Source organism: Canis lupus, chromosome 5, assembly GCF_048164855.1.
Source record: "Canis lupus baileyi chromosome 5, mCanLup2.hap1, whole genome shotgun sequence".
Lineage (NCBI taxonomy): Eukaryota > Metazoa > Chordata > Mammalia > Carnivora > Canidae > Canis > Canis lupus.
This window is the reverse complement of record NC_132842.1, coordinates 51,969,476-51,996,754: the sequence shown is the minus strand read 5'-3', so window position 1 is coordinate 51,996,754 and position 27,279 is coordinate 51,969,476. Positions and strand designations below refer to the sequence as shown.

At 38.2% G+C, this 27,279-nt stretch overlaps 2 protein-coding genes across 7 annotated transcripts in view; one reads left to right on the top strand and one right to left on the bottom strand.

Annotated features, from left to right (window-relative positions):
* Positions 1–1,018: 1,018 nt before the first annotated feature.
* On the bottom strand, positions 1,019–21,765 carry PPWD1 (peptidylprolyl isomerase domain and WD repeat containing 1). Of its 3 annotated transcripts, none has more exons than XM_072826655.1 (11): positions 21,533–21,765; positions 17,535–17,637; positions 16,522–16,622; positions 16,250–16,370; positions 13,571–14,018; positions 9,086–9,276; positions 8,043–8,232; positions 5,640–5,821; positions 3,856–3,937; positions 2,369–2,551; positions 1,019–1,325 (listed from the first exon to the last, which is right to left on the bottom strand). In XM_072826655.1, exons 1-11 carry the CDS (start codon positions 21,726–21,728, stop codon positions 1,182–1,184), a joined length of 1,941 nt encoding a protein of 646 aa, XP_072682756.1. In that variant the 5' UTR covers positions 21,729–21,765; the 3' UTR covers positions 1,019–1,181. The 3 variants fall into 3 exon arrangements, with proteins under 3 accessions (XP_072682756.1, XP_072682757.1, XP_072682758.1); XM_072826656.1 differs by having other exon boundaries at positions 21,322–21,743; XM_072826657.1 differs by lacking the exon at positions 17,535–17,637 and having other exon boundaries at positions 21,533–21,672.
* CENPK (centromere protein K) overlaps positions 20,653–27,279 on the top strand; it is a 39,002-nt gene continuing 32,375 nt past the window's right edge. Inside the window, exons 1-2 of one of the 4 annotated variants that reach the window (XM_072826676.1) lie at positions 20,653–21,841; positions 26,564–26,610. The gene's annotated coding sequence lies outside the window, so the exon portion shown is untranslated. Of the gene's footprint in view, positions 22,204–24,197; positions 24,222–26,563; positions 26,611–27,279 lie in introns of those variants that run through there. The other 3 variants (XM_072826673.1, XM_072826674.1, XM_072826675.1) reach the window with 3 other exon arrangements.

The following is a 27,279-nucleotide window of genomic DNA, read 5'->3' as shown; positions in this document are numbered from 1 at the left end:
AGGAGTCTGCTTCTCCCTCTGCTCCCACCAGCCCCCCGCCAAAGTCATGCATGCACTCTCTCCCTTTATCAAATAAATAAATAAATAAAAATCTTAAAAAAAAAAAGTAGTACAACTTGGTACATTAATCCATCTCACAGGTTTGTGGTACAAAATGGATAAAGGAAGTAATCCTGTTTGTCAACAGAAGGAAAAGTGTAAGTTTAGGTTGAAACATAAGAATGTGAATTCCCTAAATAGGTCTGTTGAACATGCTCCTCCTTTAACTACTTATTCTTCTTTAACTTCAAGAATGGAAATAAGAAGCCATGGTTCTTAATAGTTATGAAGTCAGGAGGGAAAGTGAAGAAGAAATGAAATCAATAGAAGACTTAGAACTCATTTTATTGCTCAAACTCCTACTAATTACTCCATTATTAGCTACTAAAAGTTTTACTTAACATACACTTTTTCTCAATGGTCTATTTAGTAAGGTAAAGAAAGATACTATTATTTGAGGACAGAAAATTTGAATGTAGCTACATGAGGAAAATAATGTGAAAATAGTAAATGAACCTGTATATAAAAATAAGGACTGAAATACTACTTTATTCTCATACTTAAACACCAGGTGTAATACTCATTTAAATGTGACTTACCTAGAACTACAGAGCTATTTCTAAATCTTTAATAAACTACAACTTGCTATTTATTTAGTGAAATTTTACTTACTTCTACTTACTCTTTTTAACAATGATTAAAAGGCAAAATTATTTGGCACAAAACACAAACCCAAGAAAAGAAAGGAAGTGGTACATTATTATGAGATCCTGGTATCCTTTCTTAGTGGATCCAAAGAAACATGAAGGCAGATTATGTACCATAATTTTTTAAAAACCTAAGGAACATATGCATACAATTCTCGTTACTCAATATGGTTTTGAGTAATTACATATAAGGAGTACTGTTTGCCCAAATTTAGTCCATTTCAGTTTATTATCTCCTAGGATGAGAAATACTACAAGGAAAACCATAGGCAGAGTTTTAAAAAAGGACTTTTAATGAAAAATATAAAAACATAATCTTGCATCCTTGAAACATGATTTGTATGTCCAACAAGTCCTAAGAACTTCCTAATGTAAAATAAACCTATTTGATATATGTGTATTTTTATTTACATATACAATGAAACAAACCTTATTTTACTTGACAGTAATATTTATGATGCTGACATCCTCATAGGGCTTATCTGTTTTGGGATTGACTTTGACATTGGAGATCCTTTGTACAACTTCCATTCCTTTAGTCACTCGTCCAAACACTGTGTGCTTATTATCAAGCCAAGGCTGCAATGGAGGAGAAATGGAAAATCTTGGAAAACTCAGATTTCCTAAATCACACCCTCTGGGTGAGCAAATTAAAGAGAATTTAAATTTATGCTTCATTTAAAAAATTTAATTAAAAGGATATACAGTTAATTTCATTTAGCAGCTTTTAAGAATGATTTCCATGTTTATACGAAAAAATATAAAAGCACAGTATACTGTTTAATTATATTTCTGCATCTTTCAGACCAAAGGGAGCTGTAAGATATTTGCTAAAGGTAAGTGTCTCTGCACAGCTTAACGAGTTATGGCTCAGGTTTTAGAACTTCTCTGCAGGAATCCTCCCTGCATTAAGTAAGAGGCAGTCTGGAACTGTTTAAGCAGCACGTACTTTCATCTTAGACATGGGAGCTCAAATGCTAGCTCTGCTGCTTACTTGATCTCTGACAACTTAAATCATATCTCACTGTTCATTTCCTCATCTATTTTTTAAAACTGGGTATAATAATACTAGAATTTTTGTGAATACTACATGGGACTTTGTGCCTGATAGTAATTATAAATATTTTTCATTGCATGGTGTTTAATTTCAAACAGTATAATAAGTTGTATCATTCTGTGTAAGTGCAGAGCAAGAAAGCTCAATATTCTTATACTGTATTTTATCAAAAATACAGTGCCATTGATTATGGGCTGCATTCTGATTTCAGAGATATAAGAATATATATAAAGGTCTTAAAATTGAGAATTCATATACTCTAATTTCCCCCCACTCTAAAGATAAGGAAAAAGGCCCCGAAGTGAAGTAATTTGTTTTCTATTGTACAATTAGTATTGGCAAAGTTGACTTAAACTCAAGTGTCCTTAGTTACAAAAAGTATAGTTTTACAAAGTAAAATCTGATTTGTTCGGTAATTTTACATTTTCTCCTTTAAATTGTTTTCATTTTTATATTCTGGCAGATATAAATAATGGTAGAAAATAGTGCAGCTCTCTTCCACTGAATTCATTTTTACATCGTAAACTATGAATCTGTGGCTTACAGACAATGCTGTTCTACTTACCGTTGGTACTACTGTTATGAAAAACTGGGATCCATTAGTATTTGATCCAGCGTTGGCCATGCTGAGCGTATATGGTCTGTCATGTCGTAATGTTGAATGAAATTCGTCTTCAAATTCTCCTCCCCATATGCTTTCTCCTCCCATACCAGTACCTGTTGGGTCTCCTGTCTGAATCATGAAGCCCTTAACAAGAAGTACACAAAAAACATATTACACTGTTCTTTTCTATTTTTTTTTTTAAGATTTTATTTATTCATGAGAGACCGAGAGAGAGAGAGAGAGAGAGAGGCAGAGACACAGGCAGAGGGAGAAGCAGGCTCCCTTCAGGGAGCCCGATGTGGGACTCGATCCCAGGACCCCGGGACCATGCCCTGGGCTGAAGCCAGACGCTCAACTGCTGAGCCACCCAGGTGTCCCTACTTTACTTTGGAAGATAAATTTCCTCCGCTTACACACTACCTTGTTTCAGTGACTGAAACAAAATTGCAAAGGTCTCCTCATTGATAGACATGTACTGGCATTCTCAATAATCCAATTAAAAACAATGAATATTTTAAGTTTTATATCTGTATAGTGTGGTAGGTTTTACAGAATTGCCCCACTTTACTCTCTTCCCTTTCCCTCAACACTGTGGATTGCCTGGTTCACTAATTCTTCTAATTCACTAATTCTTTCAGGCACCCACCCCACCACCCCCCTCAAACCTGGTTATTCTTCCTGTCATTTCTCCTGCCATTTCTGACCTGCCAGTAACCAAGAGCTACACTACAGCCCATCCATTTTATGGAACCCTGCTCAACAAAATCCTGGGCCAAGTTCTTTCTGACTTCAGGTTTTAATGATGGTTCTCCAATTTTACTGTTATGTGCTGCCGAAGCAAGCACTTAATGATGGTTCTCAAAGACTAAGTGGCATCACGTTTCTTCTATTATTTAAAATCTTATCTTTTAGATCTACACCTTATCTAGTCACCAAGTAACCTTAGCTATTGGTTTTATCTAAGCATGACCTTTTTACTCAGTATGTGACCCTGGTTTTAGCTGTTGACAAAATACTGATGCAATGTTTCTAAAAAGGTACCAAGTTACTATTCCTGCACTTGATTCTAGATCTGATGTTCATGACCATCCATTTTTCTTTTGGCTTCCATAGTCCATTTTTCCTATTCATTTCTAATAAACTGATCATTGGGAGACAAAGAAGATTCCTTAGGCTTAAAATTACTGGTTTTGCAAAAACTATTCCTGAAATGACATAAATTTTGTGTCAACTTAGGGAGCCTGGGTGGCTCAGTCACTTAAGCATCTGACTCCTGGATTTGGCTGAGGTCATGCATGATCTTAGGCTCCTGGGATCAAGCCCAGCATCAGGCTCTGAACTCAACGGGGAGTCCGCATGAAGATTCTCTCCCTCTGACCCTTCCCCTGCTCTCTCTCTCTCTCTCAAATAGATAAATAAATCTTTAAAAAATTTCTTGTATAACTTACCTTAATTATACGGTGAAATGTATGTCCATTATAATAACCATTTCTGCTATGAACACAGAAGTTTTCCACTGTCTTAGGGCACCTAGTAAGACATATGTTAAAATATAAAATCTGTTCAAAAAAAAAAAAAATCTATTCAGAGCATCTTAAGACAGTTTTCTTTGCAGTTGTGCTTCTTAATGGTGTTTTCAGTATCTTCTGAAACTCTCAGGAGTCATTTTTCATAATGTCTTCTATTTTTTTTTAAATATTTTTTATTCATGAGAGACAGAGAGAGAGAGAGAGGCAGAGACACAGGCAGAGAGAAGCAGACTCCATGCAGGGAGCCCGACATGGGACTCGATCCTGGGTCTCCAGGATCAGGCAGGCCCTGGGCTGAAGGTGGCACTAAACCACTGAGCCACCCGGGTAGCCCACATAACCTCTTCTAATCTCAGGATAAGCAAAAGTTGAAAGAGCATACAAACCATAGTATATTCATATTGTTTAATTCATTATCTTTAGATCATGATTGATTATTATATTTGAGCTTGACAGTATTTAAATTTCAAAGTCATTTAGCAGGTTAAAAAATACAACTACAGCACCTTAAGGTGTATATATGTTCACTGCATATATAAAAGTTCACTGAACCCATATAGTGGGTTCAGTTCTTGGGAAAGATAATTCCCTTATACAAAGAATGTTATGGTACACTAACACCATTCCTGACTAAGCATTTACTCTCTGAAATATCTCCCAAATTTAATTAACTTTAAATGACAATCACAAAGTATGAAGCTTTCCAAATAATGTTAATCAATCTCATGTGATGATTTAATAAGGTACATTATCATGTAATAGCTCTTAGAGCTGGGAATAGAAGGGAGATACAAAAGATAATTGCACGAAGTACATTAGGGGACAGGCTTAATAGCTGCATGGAGGTTCTGAGTACCTAAAATGAGATGGTCCAGGTGTCTAGAGCTGCTTAGTTCTTTGTTCATTACCACGGCAGATATAAAACATATCCAAAATAAGTACTTTTAAGTAAAGGTGTTGTAAAAGATGTCACCTTTTGGATCAAGAATAGCGAGATATTCTACTGTATCTGGCATTCCATGTTCATCTTGCAAAATTTTAAACTGTCCAGAATACTTTTCTTTTTTCAATTCAATGGCCTTATGTTTTTTGTTGGAACTTTTCAAACATATAAGGATAACACTGGGACTAAAGAAGAGGTTGTGGATGTCTAGCAAATGACAGGGGAAAAAATTATCCTCCCCTTAAGGATTTGCTTTGAGGGTAAAGCCAATTATAACAAGTGAGTCACAAAATCTAGTTGGGATGTGTTATTAATGGTAATATATCACTTATAGTTTACATTCAGCACTTTCATAGCCATGTTTCATATTCACAATAATAAACCTATGAAATGTGTGTGTGTGTGTGTGTGTGTGTGTGTGTATATATATATATAAAATTATCCCATTTTCTAGAGGAACAGTTATCAGAAAACTAAAGGTAGATGTTCTTTCAAACACTTCTTCAAAATTTCTCAAGTTGGAATAATTTAAGGTTGCACGGTTTCTTAAAACATATTTACATTGATGTTTATCTAAGACAACGAAAATAGTACATACTCAACAGGAAAAAGTTTGATGTGGAAAACTAAAGGTAGATGTTCTTTCAAACACTTCAATTCTTTAAAATTTCTCAAGTTGGAATAATTTAAGGTTGCACGGTTTCTTAAAACAGAAATATTTACATCGATGTTTATCTAAGACAACGAAAATAGTACATACTCAACAGGAAAAAGTTTGATGTGGATGTCTCCCATACTTGTGTGGATAATGGCACTGTCTGAAACTCGTTTAGGTCCTTCAGCTTGAGTAGCTGCCATGACTTCTTCTTTAGAAGGTTTCTCATTAAAAACATCTCTGTCAGAATCTGCACTTTTTGTATCTTCTGGTTCTCGTTTGGTAAACTCACAAGAAAAGAGAGTGAATGAATTAAATTTTCATCTGGTTAAAATTTATCAACAATAAAAATTTAATTACTATTTGTGATGTTTGAGAAAAGAAAATTCACATCAGAGTAAAACCTTATTTTAGGAATCACTTCCTATTACAGGATGTGTAACGCAGTTATTTTTACACTTGTCTAATAAGAAAATAATCCATTTAATGAAGATGTATGTATGATTTCAAATGGGGTTAAATTTCTTTTTGGATACACATTTAACAAGATACAGTTTTCTGGGATAGCTTTCTGCTTCTGCCTGGTATTACATCATAACCTGTCACCTGCTGCTTACTTTTCACTATTTAGATTTCCTGGGTTTGAATTCTAGCTCCGCTACTTAGTAGTTTACACAATTTGGGAAAGTAAATTCATTTCTTCCTTTTAAATAGGGATAAGAGGGCAGCCCCGGTGGCCCATCTGTTTAGCGCTGCCTTCAGTCCAGGGCATGATCCTAGAGACCCAGAATCAAGTCCTGGGTTGGGCTCCCTGCAGGGAGCCTGCTTCTCCCTCTGCCTGTGTCTCTGCCTCTCTCTCTCTCTCTCATGAATAAATAAATGAAATCTTTAAAAAATAATAATAGATAAATAGGGATAATAATAACTACCTCAAAATAGTACCTATTGTGAAGATTAAATTAAGGGATATAAAATGTTGAGAGAATTAGAGAACAGTGCCCAACATGTAGAAGGTACTATACACCTATTAATAATTGTTATTATTTCAATAAGCAGAATTTTGAGTGAAGTAGAAATTTCAGGATACCTTAGGATATTGGGAAAACTGAAAGAAACTTTTCAATTGTTGAAACTTTGGATTAGGGAAACCTAGGTGGCTCAGCGGTTTAGCGCCTGCCTTTGGCCCAGGGCATGATCCTGGGTCCCGGGATCGAGCCTGCTTCTCCCTCTGCCTGTGTCCCTGCCTCTCTGTCTCTGTGTCTCTCCTGAATAAATAAATAAAATCTTTTTTTAAAAAAGAAAAGTTTGGATGGGATAAACTTTTATTTCCTACATTTATCAATCAATAAATAAGCTGAATAGCATCATAGTTGCTTACAATACATCAGATGAAAGAATGAGTATGCTATAATGAGCCAGACACTTTACCAAACCTTGTGAATAGTGAAGAAAATACAATGCCCTGTACTTGAGAATTTTATATTAAGGAGGAGATGACAGGGTCAGAGATTTTAAAAAAAGGGAATTATTCCAAAGACTGTGACACACACTGCACAAGCAGACATACCTACTCAGACTTGATGTCAAGAGAAGGCTGCCAATTTGAGACCTAGTAAAAGCAGGGACTGGGGACAGGTGTGTGACGGGCAGAAGTAACAGCTTGTGTAAATGCACTGAGGTATAAAAAAAGGACAATTAACTACTGCAAAGGAGTTCAAGTTCAGCACAGTGTAGCAAACGAACTAAAAATGAAGAAAGATAGGTAGAAGAGCCAGGTGAGAGCTGACGAGCCATTAAAGGATTTTAGGCAAAGAAATTGCCAAATTTGGGACTTAGAAAGTCTCTGACTGCAGTGTGGAGTCAAGATGTGGATGTCTCCCATACTTGGGAGAGAATGAGAATGGTAGGGTAGAGGTCTTCATATTTGAGATTTTTCTGCTTGGCTCAATGGTTAGGACACTGCTACTTTTAGCTGCTTGGTAGTTTGATTCTGAGCCCAATGTTAGTTAATAGGAGAAGTACTTGCAGTGCAGTAGAAAAAAGGAATTCCTCGGGAATACACACTTTTCAAGTAGCATTATTACAAGGGAGTTAAAAGGTAATAAAAAGAAATGTGCTTAGAGGAGGCAGTGTGCAAGTTCAGGGGAGATAAATTATGTTTCAGAATAAAAGATGAAAAATAATCCTTTTCAGGAGAATTTTAAAAGCCCATAGTGAAAACTATTTTGGATGCAATTATTACCGTAACCACTTACTTCCTAACATCTTAGACAACACAAATAGTTTTAGAAGCCAGGTTGAAAAAATTTCAAAACAGGAGGGAAAACAGTACAAATTCAAGTCCTAGTTAAAAATTCTACAATATTAACATTTTAAGATGGTATTCTGGTTGTTTAGAAAGTCTGCTATTATTGCCAACATTCTCTCCAGTTGAAAGCACAAGCTAAGAAAATAAAGCTCCAACCAAATTGGAAGAATTAAGGTCTATTTCCTAGTATTTCCGCATACCATATAAAATCTGTTCTTTTTGAAAGATGTACAAACTATTGTTGGGTCAGCTTGAATATTCTGAAGAACGGGGTTTTCAGATGCTTTCATTTCTATGGTAGTTGCAGCACGATGTTTTTTAGCTATTCCCTGGAACAAAGCCAACTGCATCACTCTGATATTTTCTTGCTTGCCTAAGATGCGCACACACCTGGAAAACACAACGTTTTATACAATAAAATTATCAGAATGAACTCCAATTATAAAACCTTTATAGTTAAAAGGTAGGAATCAACTATCCTTAATCCTTTACCTTTGTATAAAAGAATAAGTGAAAGTTTTAAAAAAAAGTGTTTCTCTATCTCTCTCCCCCCAAAACAGTGACTTTAAATTGGTAAGTGGCTGGAATTTTCAGGTTAAAAAAATACAATCATTCAGTCATATAGTTTTAACCTATCTCTATTATTTTAATCTTTCTGCAAGCCTTCAAAGATTCTATACTGCCAAGAACTACAATATAAATTTGTTTACATGTGAGAATGCACAGCACTAGATTTTTTTTTTTCCCTTTAAAATATACTTGAAGTTCTTTTCATTTACATTCAGTGATAGTATCTGATTGTAGCTATTTTCTACTAAAACCAAATGGACTGTTTACACAAAAGGCTTATTGTGGTTTCATGCATTTTAACTTCTGATTTTATGTCTAGCAGGATGTAATGCTGAATTCTGTGGTTAAAATATTTGGCAACATTTAACATGAACCAGGCTAATTTAAATCAATAAGCAAAAGAGAGATTGAAACTTGTTAAAAAAAAAAAAACCAACTTGAAACTATGCATATCTTTTTTCCATTTCTTCTACAAACACGAGTGGAAACTTTTTACATAAGATTATAAACAACCAAAAGACCACAGAAAAATCCAGTCAAAACATTTGGTTAAGTTTAGACATTTGGGACCATTCCACTTGTCTTGGAACAAACAAAACTCCCATTGTTTCCCTGAAGGAGGAAATGGTCCCCCATAAATGAATGCACTTTTAAAAAACATGTTAAAGCTTACCGGTTTGTTTCTACATTTATAACTTTAATGCCTAGCATTGTTCCATACAGCACGAAGTGTCCAGTTTCATCAAAAACTATGTTAATTAATCTTACTGCATCCACCTTCTCCAACTCACGTTCGACAGCCATTCGTCGGCCAAATTCCATGTCGGGTAGCTGTTGCCTCATCTGCTGCAGTTCAGTAAACATCTAGGAAGCAAACCATTTATTAATAAAAAAGCTACATGATAAAGGGAATGACAATTTAAATAGTAGTGCAGTATACATTAAGAGCCACTGAAAGTTTGTGTACTTAAGTGTTATTTTAAGGTGGAATCTATTAAAAAATAAATTATTATAGTATTAAAAAATAGTATTTACACTAACTGGTTCTAATTACAAAAAAGTTAATATACCTACTGTTTTCTCTTTTTAAACTGTATCTGCTGCCTTTTATAAGCCACAGACTAGTACCTTCCAAGAGAAATATAAAGCAAACCACACATATAATTTTAAATTTTCAATTAGCTACTTAAACAAGAAAAGAAACAGGTGAAATTAGTCTTAATAATGTTTTATTCGACCCAACATATCCTAAATATAATCATTTAAACTTTAAGCAATATTAAAAAATTGAGATGAGGTGCCTGGCTGGCTTCAGTTGGTAGAGGATGTGACTCTTGATCTCAGGGTTTCAAGTTCTAGCCCCATGATGGGTGTAGAGATTACTTAAAATCTTAAAAAAAAAAATGAGATATATCACATTCTATATTTCTATTAGGTCTTTTAAATCCTGTGTGTATTCTATACTTTCACCCATCTCAGTTTGGACTAGCCACATATCAAGTCCTCAACACCCACATGTGGCTAGTGGCTATTATACTGGACAATGCAACTATAGACAGGGATCATGGGCCTGACATAATGTAAAAAGCACTCAATTGTTGTTGAATGAATTAATTCGTATTATTTCACTAATTTATAACAATTTCATTACATTTTAGAAAATGTTTCAAGTTATTTTTACAGAAAGCCCACACAGATTATTATTAGGTAAATGTGTCTTCGTGTAGATGAATATTTTTATGAGTGCTCTGTAGTTTTGATATTTGGTTTTCTTATCTTCAGAAAAGATATTATTATTAAAAGATATTATTTAAAATAATTTTCATAAAGGTTTACATCATAATTATTATGTATTATCATACCACAGGCTTCCCCAAAATATGATCTTTCATTCAGTTTTCCAGACATTTAGGGCATCAAGCAGCAGAATTCAAAAGTAGCTCTCCATTGGAGATGAAAAGGAACGAGGCTTATGTCCAGTCTAATTTTTTTTATGCCTGTATTAACTGGAAATCCCGTTCTTCTAGATACGGAAAGAACAACAATGTACATAACTCCAAAAAACAAAAGGAGGTATGTGTATTAGGGAACAACATGAAGCAAAGGTCTTATAGGTCAGATAAAAAGCCTGGTGATTAAAAAAGCCTACTCATTAGGATTTCTTGTCTCCAGTCTCTGGGACTGATAAGTGGTTTTTTTTTTTTAATTTTTTTTTAATTTTTTAAGATTTTATTTATTTGTTCATGAGAGACAGAGAGAGAGAGAGGCAGAGACACAGGCAGAGGGAGAAGCAGGCTCCACACAGGGAGCCCTACGCGGGACTCAATCCCGGGTCTAGAGGATCACACCTTGAGCTGCAGGTGGCGCTAAACCACTGCGCCACCCAGGGATCCCGGTAATTGCTTATTCTTATGCCACAAATAGCCTAGATACTGGACTACATTTTTGTAGCAATTATTTTGTTAGAAGATTCATTTTCTTTCTTTCTCTTTCCCTCTCTTTTCTTTTCTTTCTCTTTCTTTCTCTTTCTTTCCTTTCTTTTCTTTCTTTCTTTCTTTCTTTCTTTCTTTCTTTCTTTCTTTCTTTCTTTCTTTTTTATTTGAGAGAGAGTGAAAGTGAGAGAGATCACAGAGGGAGAGGAAGATGGAGAAGCACACTGGCCCCTGAGCAGGGAGCCCAATACGGGCCTCAATCCCAAGATCATGAACTCAACTGAAGGCAGATACCTAACCGATTGAGCCACCCGAGTTTCCTGAGAAGATTCATTTTCAGGACTTAAAAGATTTGTAAATAGCCCTCTGCCTGTATATGAGTGTTTCATAAGTGTTAATCCAACCTGATAAGTACATTGGTATCTTTTTACATATTCTAGCCTTAATACCAGAGCCTCTGTGATACACAATTCAGCTATATGCAGCTCATGCATATCTTATTAACTGTGAGATTCCATACATTTACTACTCACTAGCATTCTAACTAATGTACTTGGCTTTTTTTTTTTTTTTTTTTTGGTAATCTCTCAAATTCTGAATCTCAACCTCTGTCAATAAGCTTTACTACTGACTACTCTTATCATCTGAGCCCTTTGACTTTGACAAATGTTGAAGACAACAATGAAGAAATAAGAGTGGACTGAACAGCTGAGAGTATTCGTGTTAAGAGATTTATATCCAGAGACTGTGTTTTTAAATATTTCTTTTTCTAAGGAATCTCCGAGGAGCTGCAAGCTGGTAGAGAGCCTTTAAGTTATATTTAAACTAGTATGTAGTTACTGGCCACCATTAAAAAAGAACCCATCACAAAAAAGTTTTCTCCTTTCCTTAAAAGTATACTGGAAAGCTATTCTCTTCCACCAAGAAAATGAGTCATGAGGAAGACTTGACCAGCAAGCAGATCTTCACATTTGTCTGGATTCATACTACTTCAGGCAGATAATCCACCCAACTTATTGCCCCTTGCCAACCAACAAGAGTGTCACTAATAAGAATAATAGAATTTGAGACCTTAATGTAGGGAATGTAATACAAATTGGTCCCTACTAAGACTATAGAATTGACACTGTCATACAATAAATGTTACTGCTATAAAGGTTCAACCCACAGACTCTTAGAGGACTCAACATACCATTAGTAGTTAGAGAACACTTGAGGAAAACCGGTGATGAGACCCACATTTCCACAAAAAAGTTAACTTTGCATGGATAGAAACTCTTATTCTACAACCACATGCTTTAACGAGTTCTCGGTAACTAATTATGTGTCAAGTAGAATGCTGGAGATACAAACATGAACCGAAACAGATAAGGGATCAGAGATCACGTAAGTTTAATCTATGAGGGGTTGGATATGTACTAGTCTAAAGTAAGACCATACCAAATGCTCTAAGAGAAAATAAACAGAGCAGTATTGAGTCACATTAAAAAAGCTGTCCTAAGGGCTCAGTTAAGCAGCCAACTCTTGGTTTTGGCTTAGGTTGTGACCTCATGGGTGGTGAGAGCCCCCGAATCAGGCTCCATGCTGAGCAAGGGTAGCGTCTTCTTGAAGATTTTCTCCCTCTGTCCCTACCCCCTCCAGCTCAAGGTGTGCTTTAGTCTCTCTCACTCTCTCTAAAATAAATAAATCTTAAAAAAAAAAAAAAAAGTCCTATATTAGATAAACAGTGAATTTCTACAGGGAGTGACCCTTTCAATATGATTTGAAGCATGAGTTCAACAGGTAATGGAATCGGGGAGGGGTGACTCCAGGTAGCAGGTAAAGCATATGAAAAGGCTCTTTGGTGGGAGCATGTTCAAGAAACTGAAAGAAGGCCTAAACGGCTAGAGTAAGAGGTAGGGAGGAAGGTGATTTACAGTAGGCTAAAGTGGTAGGCAAAGGCCACAATGAGGCAGGCCATGAATTTGGCCTTGATCCTAGGAACAACAAGTCACTAAAAGGTTCAAAAATGACATGATCAGACACGCACTTTAAAGAAACTTCTCTGAGTACAGCAAGGAAAACAGATTAGGAAGAAGCCAGAACATAGGCAGTAGGCATGAGGTAGTCCAGGCAAAAGATCATGAGCTATGGTAGTGACAGCTGTGCTAAAAGGAAATGGATAAATTTAAAGCATATTGAGAAAGTCAAATTGACAGGATTCGTGATGAATTAAAAAGAGGGGTAAGGAAAAAGTTATGAAGATAAGGATGACTTCAGGTTTCTGGTTTGTGCAAAAAAATGGATTTGGTGCCATTCATGTAGACAGCAAAACAAAACAAAACAAAATGACAACAACAAAACAAAAAAGATGATAGCACCAGCTCTGCTCGTAATAGAAAGCTGGAAAAATCAATTTGGGAATAGTCATAGAACAGGCACGAGTGAACAGGGTTAAGAGAAGGGTGCCTAGGGTGAGTTTTGAGAAGATTCAGAAGATGAACTTAGAAACAAAACTAAACTAGAAACACAGTCACTATGAATACATGAATAATTGGCTCAAAAGATATCATATCATAAACCTAAGGAATAACACTGAAAGCAGACAGCTGGATAACATCTTCAATGTGCTAAAAGAAAACAATCATCAATGTAAATATCTACATCCTGAAAAAATATCTTTTAAGAAATAGGACAAAATAAAGACATTTAGAAAAAAATATTCATTAAATTTATATTGCACTTACACTTAGTGATTCATCGAAGACTCTCATGAGTTTTCCAGTCAAAAATCTGAAAATTCTAACTTTTCTATCAGAACCAATAGTAGCTATTTTCTTCCCATCAGGTGAAAAACATATGCTGGTTGGATAAGCCTTGCACTTGGCAAATTCATATAAATCTGTGTCAGTTTTATATTCCCAGTTCACATTTTTGGGGAATTTATATTCATGAGGAGGCCCAGTCCAGTATTCAATCATTCCAGATTTATCAGAAGACACTATTGCTTTGTAAACTGCATTCAGCCGTATCTGAGTAAGAGGTGACGTATGGAGTTTGTCAAAAATATGAAGTGGCTGGTTGTCTCCTCGACCATCATAAATAAAAATTTTTCCTGTGCTCTTCTCAGAAGCAGCAACTGAAGATATGGCATCCCCTGGGCAATAGATCCACTCACACTGTCCAGGAAAATAGCTAAAATATTTAAGAATCAAGGGAGAAAAAGAGTTAGATACAAGTAAGCATCCTTATCCGCCCTCACCACCAAAAAAAAATCCTGGCCAAGGGATGCCTGGGTAGCTTGGCAGCTTGGCACCTGCCATCGGCCCAAGGCATGGTCCTGGAGTCCCGGGATCAAGTCCCACGTCGAGCTCCCTGCAAAGAGCCTGCTTCTCTCTCTGCCTGTGTCTTTGCCTCTTTCTCTGTATCTGTCATGAAATTAAAAAAAAAAAAAAAAAAAAATCCTGGCCAATGATTTAGCTAGTTTTGGATTCCGTGCTCAAAAGTAGCAGAGATAGAAAATGGAGAGGAACAGCTAAGAAAAGCTATCAATTTTTCTCTTTCTGATCTCATTAATGTAATGGTAATAACTTCTGAGGATTTATCAGACCACAAAGAGAAGTGCATGTTAACAGATCATTTACTTCTCTTGGGTAGACAAGAAAACCTAAACAAATCTGAGCCTTAAAATATTCCAAGACAGGGATCCCTGGGTGGCGCAGCGGTTTGGCGCCTGCCTTTGGCCCAGGGCGCGATCCTGGAGACCTGGGATCGAATCCCACATCGGGCTCCCTGTGCATGGAGCCTGCTTCTCCCTCTGCCTGTGTCTCTGCCTCTCTCTCTCTCTCTCTCTCTGTGACTATCATACACAAATAAATAAAAATTTAAAAAAAAAAAAATATTCCAAGACATTGTCTTTTGGACCTCTGTCTATATCTTAGTCTATATATAACTTACTTTTAAAAACAGGTTAGCATGTAATAGTGTACTTGATAAATCCGTTCTTGAAATGTTTAAAATCAAAATATTTTAGCTATGACTGTGATCAAAAGAAAAACATTTTGATATCACATTCTCATTAGTAACTTGATCTTAAAACTATAAAGTTGGAACATGCCACCTGATGAACAAAGTGTAAAAAAATTGGACAGATTTCATCAATACACCAAACTTACACGCTCAAATGAGTGTTGTCTCTTTCTAGGCAGTTTGAGAAGTTAAACAGGTATTCCAATGTTGGTGTTGATGCTCAAAACTTTTTCGGGACTTCTCTTTTAGAATTTCTAGCAGAACTTTAGAAAAAACCCAAAACATTCTTTCTATATCCTCAAAGGTGGCAAAGGTTCAACATTTATGAATAGATTTAATTTTTAAAAACAGCTAAAGTGTAGGTAAACAAAGCAGAAATAGGACAAATAACCAAAAGATACTTCCATTTCTAGTCAAAAATAAGTTCTGACCATAAGTAATGAGACTGATTTCCGTTAGTGGCTCATAAACTGGTTTTGAAGCAAATTCCAAAAGAAATCCTGTTATGTAATGAACTGTTGTTCTTCTCCCTCCACCATTCATATGTTGCAGTTACCCAAGGTGATCCTATCTGGAGATAATTAGGAGGGAATTAAAGTTGAATGACATCATAAATGTGGGGCCCTAATTCCATAGGCCTGTGGCCTTCTGAGAAGGGAAAGAGCAAGATACCATTCCTCACTACATCCTGACCCCAAGAGTCCTCACCACAAATTAAACCCCACTGGAACCTTGATCTTGCACTTTCCAGCCGCCAGACTCAGAAAATAAATTTCTACTGTTTAAGCCTCTTAGCTTACAGTCTTTTGTAATGGCAGTCTGACCTAAGACAAGTCCCAAAACTTTTTGACGATGCTATGACTTTCAGGTTGACATTCACTTAGATGTATATAAATTAGTATGGTATCTAGGAAAGACATGCTTAAAATATTCCTCTCATTCCTGTACAATCTAACCACATAGTTTGGGTATCGATATAATTTAAAATCACCAACAAATCACCTCAATTCCAAAATGTACATAAGCCTTATAGGGCACAATACATATAACTGCAATAAACACAGCAAGGAAGTTAATTCTAAATACCAGTATATCAGACATGATGGATCCTTGTTAATTCATTAAGTAACATTAAATGGATATAATTAATTCTTGTTATGATGCTGTTTAAAAATTAATGACAAAACCACAACAGAATGATTGACAATGATTAAAATGACAAAACCACAGAGGAAGCCTCAAAATAGAACATAACAAGGATTCATGTATTATTTTCCCAAGCAATATTCAAAGGCACATTTTTAATAGAATGGCAATATATTCTGTTTAGAAATATCTACAAAATGACGTTTAAAAATTTCACTAAGTTAAAAAAATATATACTTTAAAAGACTCACCCAAGCTTCAGCATATTGATCATGTCAAAGTTCACTACATCAAACACCTTCATTGCTTTATCATCACCCACAGAACAGAACAATGCTCCCTCAGAGCTAACTGCAATACTCTCAATAACTCCTATTTAAATAAATCAAATTAAAACACTCTAGTAAATACCAATGAAACAAATATACATAATTCAAAGAAAAAAAAAAGCATTTTAAAAGAAACTTTAACCAATACAATTTAAGAGAGGCACACAAACACAAACACAAAGTGAAATTCTTACCCAGGTGACTACGAAAATGTTTAACAAATTCAATTCCCTCTTCTATTTTCTTCCAGAACTTAACGTGTCCATCATGACTGGCAGTAATAATAAAGTCTGTCCTGCATATATAAAATTATAAAAGTTAACTTGTAAAACAGATTTATGAATTACTTAGTACTCTCAAAGCAATCATTCTTGAGACTCTCTTTCAAAATAGGACTTTTAAAAGATATCTTCCTTTATGAAGACCACTATTGCAAATTTTGTAGTTTTGTTGTGAATATCATTAATAGTTGCTGTGTTACTAATTTTAATCCCAAGAACTGAAATCAGAAATGAACTAGCACTGGACATTAAAAAAAAGAAAAGAAATTTCACCAGAAATCACTAGACCATGAGGGCTCTTTAATGCTAAAATCACCCTATAGGCAGTGTTTTCACAAGGAAAATGCACTAGTTTTCAGAAGTTGATAAAACATTAAATCTCAATGTATCATTTCTGTATATGCAAAGTTCAACGTATTTTTTTTAATAAATTCTTTATTTATTTTTTTAAATTTTTATTTATTTATGATAGTCACACAGAGAGAGAGAGGCAGAGACATAGGCAGAGGGAGAAGCAGGCTCCATGCACCGGGAGCCCGACGTGGGACTCGATCCCGGGTCTCCAGGATCGTGCCCTGGGCCAAAGGCAGGCGCCAAACCGCTGTGCCACCCAGGGATCCCTCAACGTATGTTTATTTTGTATCGAAAAGATTTTATACAGAATAGTCTCCCTTGTAAGGTATATAAAAATAGAAACCATTTATTGAAACCTAGAATACATCAGGTACTTCACACATATTCTCTTGAATGCATTTGTTGTATGAAAGAATATATAGGTCTTTATTGAACTCAAACTATTACAGAACCTGTGACGTTAAGCAGAAATCCACAGTATCCTAGTTACTGCCACAAATCCTGCTTAATACTGAAGCATTTTTATAAAACAAATTTTTCAGAAAAAAATTAAAAAGACGTGATAGACTTACTTGGTGCATACCACATGGGTGATAACATCTCTATGCATGTAACTGCGTTCATACATAGATGCACTGGGGAGATTTTCAAGATAGACTCTTTCAAACTCTAGAACTGAGAAGAAAAAAGAAAAATGTCTTTTTAACTGGAACTATATACTATTTTGAATTTTAAGATTTTCTCCATTCTATTATGTATTTTCTTCTAGATTTTCTTAAATTTCTCTCAACTCATATGTAGCAGAAAAAAAAATTCAGTGCCTATTATATCCCTTGTAAGGTGATAGCACCGTTATTTAGTCATGACAGGTTCTCAGGTATTATATAGAAACTTAAAAAACTGTCCCCAGCACTTAAGAACTGAGTGATTGATTCTAGCTTCATATGAAGGTTCCATTAAAAACAAAAATCTTAAGTTTCATGGAAAGTATTACAACCATTTTTCTAACCATGTAGAGCCAATTATTACTTCTAATTTAAATAAGTAACAAGAGGCCAGTGGCCACTTATATCTGTTTATCTGTAAGGCACTAATCCTCTTTGAAGTCACTGATACTGGAATTAGAGCAGGTAAACATGATAAAACACTAAATAGATTTTTAGAGCTGAGAAAATCATGGAGTTCTCAATTTTTTTCCAGGGGTAAAACACTTGTAACTGTTAATCCGAGGAAATACTGATTACAAGAGCTATGAACAATTTTACAAGCAAAAATGGACATTATATGTGTATCTAATAAAATAGTCCAATGACAGCCAAACAGGACTGTAAAAAGTTGCTACATTAACTATGGGATGTTTCCTAGTTTTTCATAACTAATGTATAGCAGACTCAAAGTTATGCACAAAGAACTGCTTTTTCCTTCATTTTTAGTAACGGAAACTCCCATTTTTATATGGGGATCTTGACACCCAGCTGTAAGAGGACATTTCTCATCTCCGGAGTTAGGTGTGACCATGTGTCAATGAGATGTGCCCGCGAAGGAGTGTCCTTCAAAAGGTGTTCTTCTCTTCCTCAGTCCTACAACTTAGAACTGGGATAACAGCACTATTACTTTAATAACCACTCAGGACAAAGATGAGGGCCATATCCTACTGATGTTTAGGGCAGAGAGCTGGAAAGAGCCTAGGTCCCTTTGGAGCCTCTATACCAATCCTAGACTGTTTACTTTGGGACTCTTTTTACACATGAAAGCAGCACACCTCTTTTTTAATATCATTGACATTTTGGGTCTTTATGTAATATGTAGCTAATATAATCCTATCTGATACACAGATAGATTGTTTTGTTGTTTACTTGTTGAAAAGCTATTCAACAATGAATATTCAACAACGAATCTATTTAATAGGTATTTACTCAAAACAAAATAGGTTACAAGGCACATGGGCATGAAGAACATATAATTCCGTCTTTGAGAAACCATTCATTTAATTAAAGGTTGTGTCATATAATAATTTATAATGTCTGCATATAAATGAATACAAAAATCCAGTGTCCAAAGAACATGTTAAACAGGATGGTTCTAATTCTAGAAATACATTATAGAACACCTGTCATTTAATTTTTTTTAAAGATTTTAAGTAATCTCTACACCCAACATGGGGCTTGAATTTACAATCTTGAGATCAAGAGTCACATGTTCTACCAATTGAGTCAGCCAGGTGCCCCACTCCTGTCTTTTTAGATAAAATCTTCAAAGATATTTTTCTAACGTTTCTTTTTTTTTTTAAGATTTTGTTCATTCATGAGAGACAGAGAGAGAGGCAGAGATACAGGCAGAGGGAGAAGCAGGCTCCATGCAGGGAGCCCGATGGGTGACTAGATCCCAGGACCTAGGATCACACCTTGAGCTGAAGGCAGGCGCTAAACCACTGAGCTCCCCAGGCATCTAATATTTCATACGTTTTTAAATTTCATTTTTTTCTTCAAACTCAACACTATTGATTGGGTTAAATACAATGAGCATCTTAAGGGCAAACATTTTCACACCTAATTATTTTTCTCTGTCTCAAACTAAATTAAGTCTTGTAAGATCTGTGTCTCAATACTAGTACCAGCACTTTTTTTTCTTTTTCCATGAGAAAAAACATACAGAAATATTTTAATGCAACAATAAGAGCATTAACTTTGTCATATTCGTTCATTTAATAGATACTAATTGAACACTTGCTACACGCAAAGCACTGTGGCAGGCACTGAAGCAAAGTAGGAATGGACTTTGTTTTGACAGTGGAGAAAAACATTTCAACCATGTGAATAATGGTAAAATGTAGGAAGTTACTATGGAAATTTTTAAGAGAAAGACCTAGGGAACCCTGGGTGGCGCAGCGGTTTAGCGCCTGCCTTTGGCCCAGGGCGCGATCCTGGAGACCCGGAATCGAGTCCCACATCCGGCTCCCGGTGCATGGAGCCTGCTTCTCCCTCTATGTCTCTGCCTCTCTCTCTCTCTCTCTCTCTGTGACTATCATAAATAAATAAAAATTAAAAAAAAAAAAAGACCTAACAGTTAAAAAAAAAAAAAAGATAATATGGAACGCCTGGGTCGCTCAGTGGTTGAGCACCTGCCTTCGGCTCAGGCCGTGACCGCGGGGTCACGAGATCGGAGTCCGCATTGGGCTCCCTGCAGGGAGCCTGCTTCTCCCTCTGCCTGTGTCTCTGCCTCTCTGTGTCTCATGGATAAATAAAATACATTGTAAAAAATAAAAAAGATAATTTGCTTTAAAGGTGTCAATCAATGTACAATGTTCAAAAAAGTTGCGTCTTCAAAATTTGGATGCATGACCTTTGAAGGCTGCCTGTAAATTCAGCTATTAAATATTACCGGCAGTTATGATCAATGTTTTGTTTTCTTTTTAAGAAATTTTTATTTTATTTTTTAATTTTTTTTAGAAACCCAGCCTGGCCTGGAGAAGTCACAGGCTTCCCAGAGGGGTTGATTGCGAAAGATGGATGCTAAAGTTGAGCAAGTTAGCCGAGTGAAAATTATTTCGGGTACACACCATCATATCCTGGTAGGCTGCCAAATAAGATAAAAAAAAAAAAAAAAAAAAAAAAAAGAGCATGCCCCCATTCTCAAGTGTTTTAATACGGCTGGAGTAGAGAGTAAGTCAGACACACACAAAGTCAGGACAGAGAAGCAGCGGAAACGCGCGGGCGAGGTCAGGAGAGATCCTATCACGACGCAAGTCACGGTAGGGAGTTCGGACCTTGTTTTGAAGATAACGAGGAATCGGTCCAGGGCGCGAAGCCGAGAGAGTGATAAAGGAAGATCGGACCCTTCAGGAACATCGTGTTTTAATGGCCCTAACATGCTTACGACAAGCCGTTTTATTACAACAACGCTGGAAATAAACATTCAACCTCTGTCCCTCCCCGCTCTTTTGGTTCGACGAAAACTTGGGTCACTGCTCCGAGCAAGGAGGAAAACCCTTCGGGCCTTGGGGAATCCTAGGGCTCGAAAACCACAGACCGCTGGTTTTAGGTGAAAAAAAATCTGCGATCCGGGGAACTCCGGTGACTCTCAGGGGTCCGAAGACCCGGCCCTGGCAGGGTCAGGATCAAAATCCTGCGGACCTTCCCGCCACAATCCACTCTCGAGAGGCACAGACCTCCGCCCCCCGCCCCGCCCCCCGCGCCCCAACACACAGCATCCCTGAGCTACACGGCCTTCCGGAAAGCCGGGCACAGATTCCGGCCTGGGCTGCCCGCCGTCTGGGACGCCACGACACCGCCCGGCTCGTGGCCGAGGAGCGGCCTGCGTGAGCCTTAGCATCCGCCGCAACACGTTCTCCCAACGCACCCTGAGGAGCGCCGTCCGCGGTTAACAGAGAGACGTTGCGCTCAGCCCAAGTCGTGCGAGTACAGGGAGGCCAGACATCAGAAGACGACCCTCGGTTCTGAGGGTGCAACGCCCAGCAACCAAACAGCATCTGCGGCTGCGGGCGGCCCCGCCAGCTCCAGGTCGGGGGCCCGCCGATTCCAGCTCGCCCTGGGCCTATGTCTCCAGCTACCTTTCCTCTTCTTGGCCAGCGTCGCCTCTACAGGTAAAGGCCCGACCCAGCGCTCCTCATCTTCCTCTTCGTTCTCCTGGGCCACCGCCACTACCACTGTCAGCTCTCTCTCGCTGCGTTCCGTTTTCTCCGGTTCCTCCGGCTCCCGGCGCCTTCGCCTCCGCAGCTGCGAATCGCCACCACCTTCCGACGCCATAGTGGCCGGAACGTCAGAAAAGGCGCGACAACCCGACGCACAGCCCTCCCGCCAATCGTCACGGCGGCGCAGCTCGCGCGTCACCGGCCGAGCGAGCCCCGGGATTGGCTGAGGTGGGTAAGCGCGGGTCCAATCAGCGAGCAGCGCGCGCAAGGGGCGCGGGGCCGAGCGGACCTGGAGACGCGGAGGCTGCGCTGGGGTAAGAGCGGGGCGCGGGCAGAGAGCACCTGGACGCTTAGAAACCTCCGCCGGGCCTCGCAGGTGGCCGCTGGGGCCCCGCTGCTGGGACCCTTACCTCGGCGGGAGTTGTCTACCCGGCGTCCAGCCCTAGGAGCAGCCCCGCCCTCCAGCCCGGGTCAGGGGAAGATGCCCGGGGAGCCGGGAATTGAGGCAGCCGGTTAGCTTGCGGGCCTGCCTTCGAGCTCCCGAGCTGTGTTGTCTGAGCTGCTCGATTGTCCCACACGGCGAAGAGGTGGTGAGCGCTTCTTACTGGTTTCCCGGGAGAGAGAGACAGAGGGAGGGAGAACGGGGCAGCCGGGCCAAGGAACCGAGGTGCCCCTGCTGGGACCCTTCACCCTTCCGCCATCAGCCTGGTCTTCGTGGCCTTCCGGACTTCTTAAAAAAAAAAAAAAAAAAGTAAACAAAAAGGAAGGAAGGGAGAAAGGAAGAAAAAAATCGTGAAAGACACGTAACGTGATAACATGTACCGTTTTTTTATGCCCCCTTAAAATTGAGGTCTAATTGATGCATGACATAATGCAGTTGACCTTTGGTTGTTTTTTTAAGATTTTATTTATTTATTCATGAGAGACACACAGAGCAAGGCAGAGACACAGGCAGAGGGAGAAGCAGGCTCCACGCAGGGAGCCCGACGCGGGACTCGATGCTGGGACTCCGGGGTCACGCCCTGGGCTGCAGGCGGCGCTAAACCGCTGCGCCACCCCGGGACTGCCCTGAGGTTGACCTTTGAGCGAGGGATGGATGGGCAGAGTGGTTAGGGGCGCAGAACCCCACCCCCCGTCCCCGCCCAGTGGGAAATCTGCCTATAGTTTTGACACCCCCCCCCCAAAAAAAAGCTTTACCAATACTGTTGGTCCAAAACCTTACCCATAACATAATCTGTTAACACATATTTTTTGTGTGTGCGTATTGTATACTCTTATTTTCTCCTCCATAATGTCAAGCTGGAGACAAAATCATTAAAATCCTAAAGGAAGAAATCTACATTTATGTGTATATATTGGGGAGAGAAAAGATCCTTGTGTAAGTGGACCAGTGCAGTTAGTTCAGTATTGTGTGGTTCAGGTGTCAGCCGTGTTCGTTTCAGGTGGACAACGTGATGATTGGCTATTTATTTATTTATTTATTTTGTCTCTACTTTTCAAAATCCCCATTTTTTCGTATTAACTTCGCTTCCCTGGTCTGTATCAATATTTTCTTTTGGAGGACGAGAAAGGAACTCAAGGTGGAACTTGATTCTTTACCATGGTGGAGAGCTCAGAGTACATGTATTTTCAAAAAGAGCTCTAGTAGTGAGGGGTTAGCAAGACATGGCATTCAACCTAAGTCGCAAGGTTGTAGAAATTAGTGGTAAGGAGTGTTTAAATCAATTAGGTTAGGTGTGTGCCTGCTACCGCATTTTTCTTGCTCTGGAAGATCCATGTTTTTGTAAAAATGCAAAACCATACTTTTGAAACCATGCCCCGCACCTAGAAGTAAACTTTTGTTGTGTAAAAAAAAAGAAAAATTCAAAAGATTTCAAAAGATTCAAAAAAAATCTTCAAAAAGATTTCAAAATGATGGCCACAGCAAGTCTAGGGAATAGTGAACAGCAGTCACCGTGACAGAGAATTTTTTTTTTCTTTCCCCTGCGAGGAGAGCTTTTGAGGTCTCCTGTCTTAGAAACTTTCAAACGCAGTATTAACCATAGTCACTCTGCTGCACGTCAGGTTGTCGTGACTTACTGTGTCACTAACTGTGAATTTGTGCTTTCTGGCCTCCTTCACCCATTTTGCCCTCTCCCCACTCTGCCTCTGGTAGCTACCGATCTGTTTTCTGTATCTACGAGCCTGGTTCTCTTTGTTTTTTATGTTTTCCCCCATCAAGATTACACATATAAGCGAGATGATACGGTAATTATCTTCCTCTGTGTGACTTATTTCATTTAGTATAATGCCATTGAGGGCTAACCGTGTTACTGTGAATGGCAAGAGTTCATTCGTTGTTATGGTTGGATAATATTTCTGTGTGTGTATGTGTGTTCATACGTGCCGTGTTTCCTTTATCCATTCATTTGTCTATGAATACTAAGGTTGTTTCCTTTTTTTAAAATAAATTTTAATTCTTCAACATTTTCTTTTTAATATTTTTATTTATTCATGAGAGACACAGAGAGAGAGACAGAGGCAGAGACACAGGCAGAGGGAGAAGCAGGCCCCATGCAGGGAGCCCGTCGCGGGACTCGATCCCAGAACCGCAGGATCACACCCTGGGGTAAAGGCAGGCGCTAAACCGCTGAGGCACCCAGCCTGCCCTGAGGTTGTTTATGTATCTTGGCTCTTGCAAAATAATGCTGCAGTTTGAACATGATGGGTGCATATATCTCTGAATTAGTGTTTTCGTTTTCTTCAAATAAATACCTGGAGGAGGGGTTCCTGGATCATATGGTGGTTCTTTTTTAAGTTTTTGAGGAACCTCCAAAATACTTTCCATAGTGACAGCTCAAATTTACATTCTCACCAATCATCCATAGTGGTGCCCTTTTCTCCATATCTTCATCAAGATTTATTATTTCTTGTCTTTTTGAATATAGCTGTTCTAACAGGTAGGAGATGCTCATTGTGGTTTTGATTTGCATTTACCTGATGATTAGTGATGTTGAGTATCTTTGCTTGTACGCATTGGCTATCTTTCTTCTTTGGGAAAATACCTATTCAGAGCCTCCACCCAATTTTTACTTGAACTTTTTTTTTTTTTTCTTTTGAGTGGTATAAGTTTATGTGTATATATATATATTTTAAAGATTTTATTTATTCATTCATGAGAGACACAGAGAGAGAGAGAGAGGGGCAGAGACACAGGGAGAGAGAGAAGCAGGCTCCATGCAGGGAGCCCGACGTGGGACTCAATCCCAGGTCTCCAGGATCACATCCTGGGCTGAAGGCAGGTGCCAAACCGCTAAGCCCTCTGGGCTGCCCGAGTTCTAATATATTTTAAATATTAACCCTTTATTAGATATATGATTTTCAAATATTTTCTTCCATTCTATTTTCATTTTGTTGATGGTTTCCTTTGCTGTGCAGAAACTTTTTATATATACATATATATTTATTTATGTATTTTTTAAAGATTATATTTATTTTTTTTTAATTTTTATTTATTTATGATAGTCACACAGAGAGAGAGAGAGAGAGTCAGAGACATAGGCAGAGGGAGAAGCAGGCTCCATGCACCGGGAGCCCGACGTGGGATTCGATCCCGAGTCTCCAGGATCGCGCCCTGGGCCAAAGGCAGGCGCCAAACCGCTGCGCCATCCAGGGATCCCGATTATATTTATTTATTCATGAGAGACAGAGAGAGAGAGAGGCAGAGACACAGGCAGAGGGAGAAGCAGGCTCCCTGCGGGGAGCCCAGGGCAGGACTGGATCCTGGGACTCCGGGGTCATGCCCTGACCCAAAGGCAGACGCTCACCTGCTGAGCCACCCAGGCGTCCCATTTTGCCAACATAACTTTTTAGTTTGCTGAATTCACACTTGTTTATTTTTTTCTTTTGTTGCCTTAGCTTTCAGTGTCAAATCCCTCCCCCAAAAATATTCCCAAAGAATCACTGCCTATTCTTTTAGGAGTCTTGTGGTTTCAGGTCTTATATTCAAGTCTTTACTACATCCTGAATTAATATTTATGTAAGGTGTCAGATAGTGGTCCTGTTTGGTTCTTTTGCATATGGCTATCCAGTTTTCCCAACACCATTTATTAAAGACACTGTTCTTTCCCGATTGTATATTACTGGCTCCCTTTGTTGTAGATTGACCATCTGTATGTGTGGGGTTTATTTCTGGGCTCTCTACTCGATTCCATTGATCTTAGAATTATATGGATACTTTCTGTTAGTTTATGTCATGTATATTAGTCTTTTTCCAATAATAGCATGAGTTTAATTTGGTATTAGGTATTTTAAGTTTGCATAGCATAGTATCCTAAATATAGCAATATTCTTCAATAAATGGGAATTAAAATACTGAGATGTTCAAAAGGTTGACTTGCTCTCTCTTTTCAGAAAGGTACATTTAAGGATACAAAATGCAGGAAAGAGAGAAAGTTGAACTCTTACATGTTTCTATTTATTTGTATTCTAATGCTACATTGAGTTGCCATTTCAGCTAGTTTGTTGAACATCTAGCCATACACTTGCACACACAAAGAAATTTCAAAATTTCTTTTGCATACTCATAATGTATTTTGCCAATTAGTATTCTACAAAGTGTGGAAAGGTCAATTTGCTCTTAATTTTTAAGTTAAGGTATATTTAAAACAAATACGTATATAATGTTTGACCTTTTTTGCTTAAAAATATTCTAAAATTGTTAATGATTATGGCTTTGTGAACTTAACTATATCTTTTATGTATAGCAAAGAAGATATTTAGTGCAAACATGTTTTAATATGGCATAAGTTATTTAGTTTTACTAGGCAACTTCAGATACTTAATAGTAATGTTAATAGTAATGACATAGCTCTTTATGTGCTAGGTATAGTTCTAAGAGCTTTATACATATTAACTCATTTAATTGTCATAACAACTTTATGGGGTAATATTATCATCTTTATTTTACAGATAAGGAAACTGAGGCACAGTTTGACTTGCTCCAGGTCACACAGCTTGTAAGTATTGAAGCCAGGATTTAAACCTAGATGGTCTGATTTAGAGTTCACAAAAAGTTTTTTGGGGATCCCTGGGTGGCGCAGCGGTTTGGCGCCTGCCTTTGGCCCAGGGCGCGATCCTGGAGACCCGGGATCGAATCCCACATCGGGCTCCCGGTGCATGGAGCCTGCTTCTTCCTCTGCCCGTGTCTCTGCGCCTCTCTCTCTCTCTGTGACTATCATAAATAAATAAAAATTAAAAAAAAAAAAAAAGTTTTTTGGGTAATGCTGTAATAAGCATACCTAAATAGACCAAAGCAAGTGTATCTATGCATAGGATTATTCCTAGGAATAGAATTTCAGGGTCAGAAGATAATTGTATTTAAAATTTTGATGGGAAAAAAATAAAAATAAATAAAATTTTGATGGGTATTGCTTATTAACCTACAAAGTGACTGGTTTACCAACAGTGCATGCCTCTTGTTCAACACTCTTATCAATATTATTTTCTTTTTTTTTTTAAGATTTTATTTATTTTTTTCATGAGAGACACAGAAAGAGAGTCAGAGACACAGGCAGAGGGAGAAGCAGGCTCCTTGCAGGGAGCCCAATATGGGACTCGATCTTCCGACCAGGATCACACCCTGAGCCAAAGGCAGACGCCCAACTGCGGAGCCACTCAGGCATCCC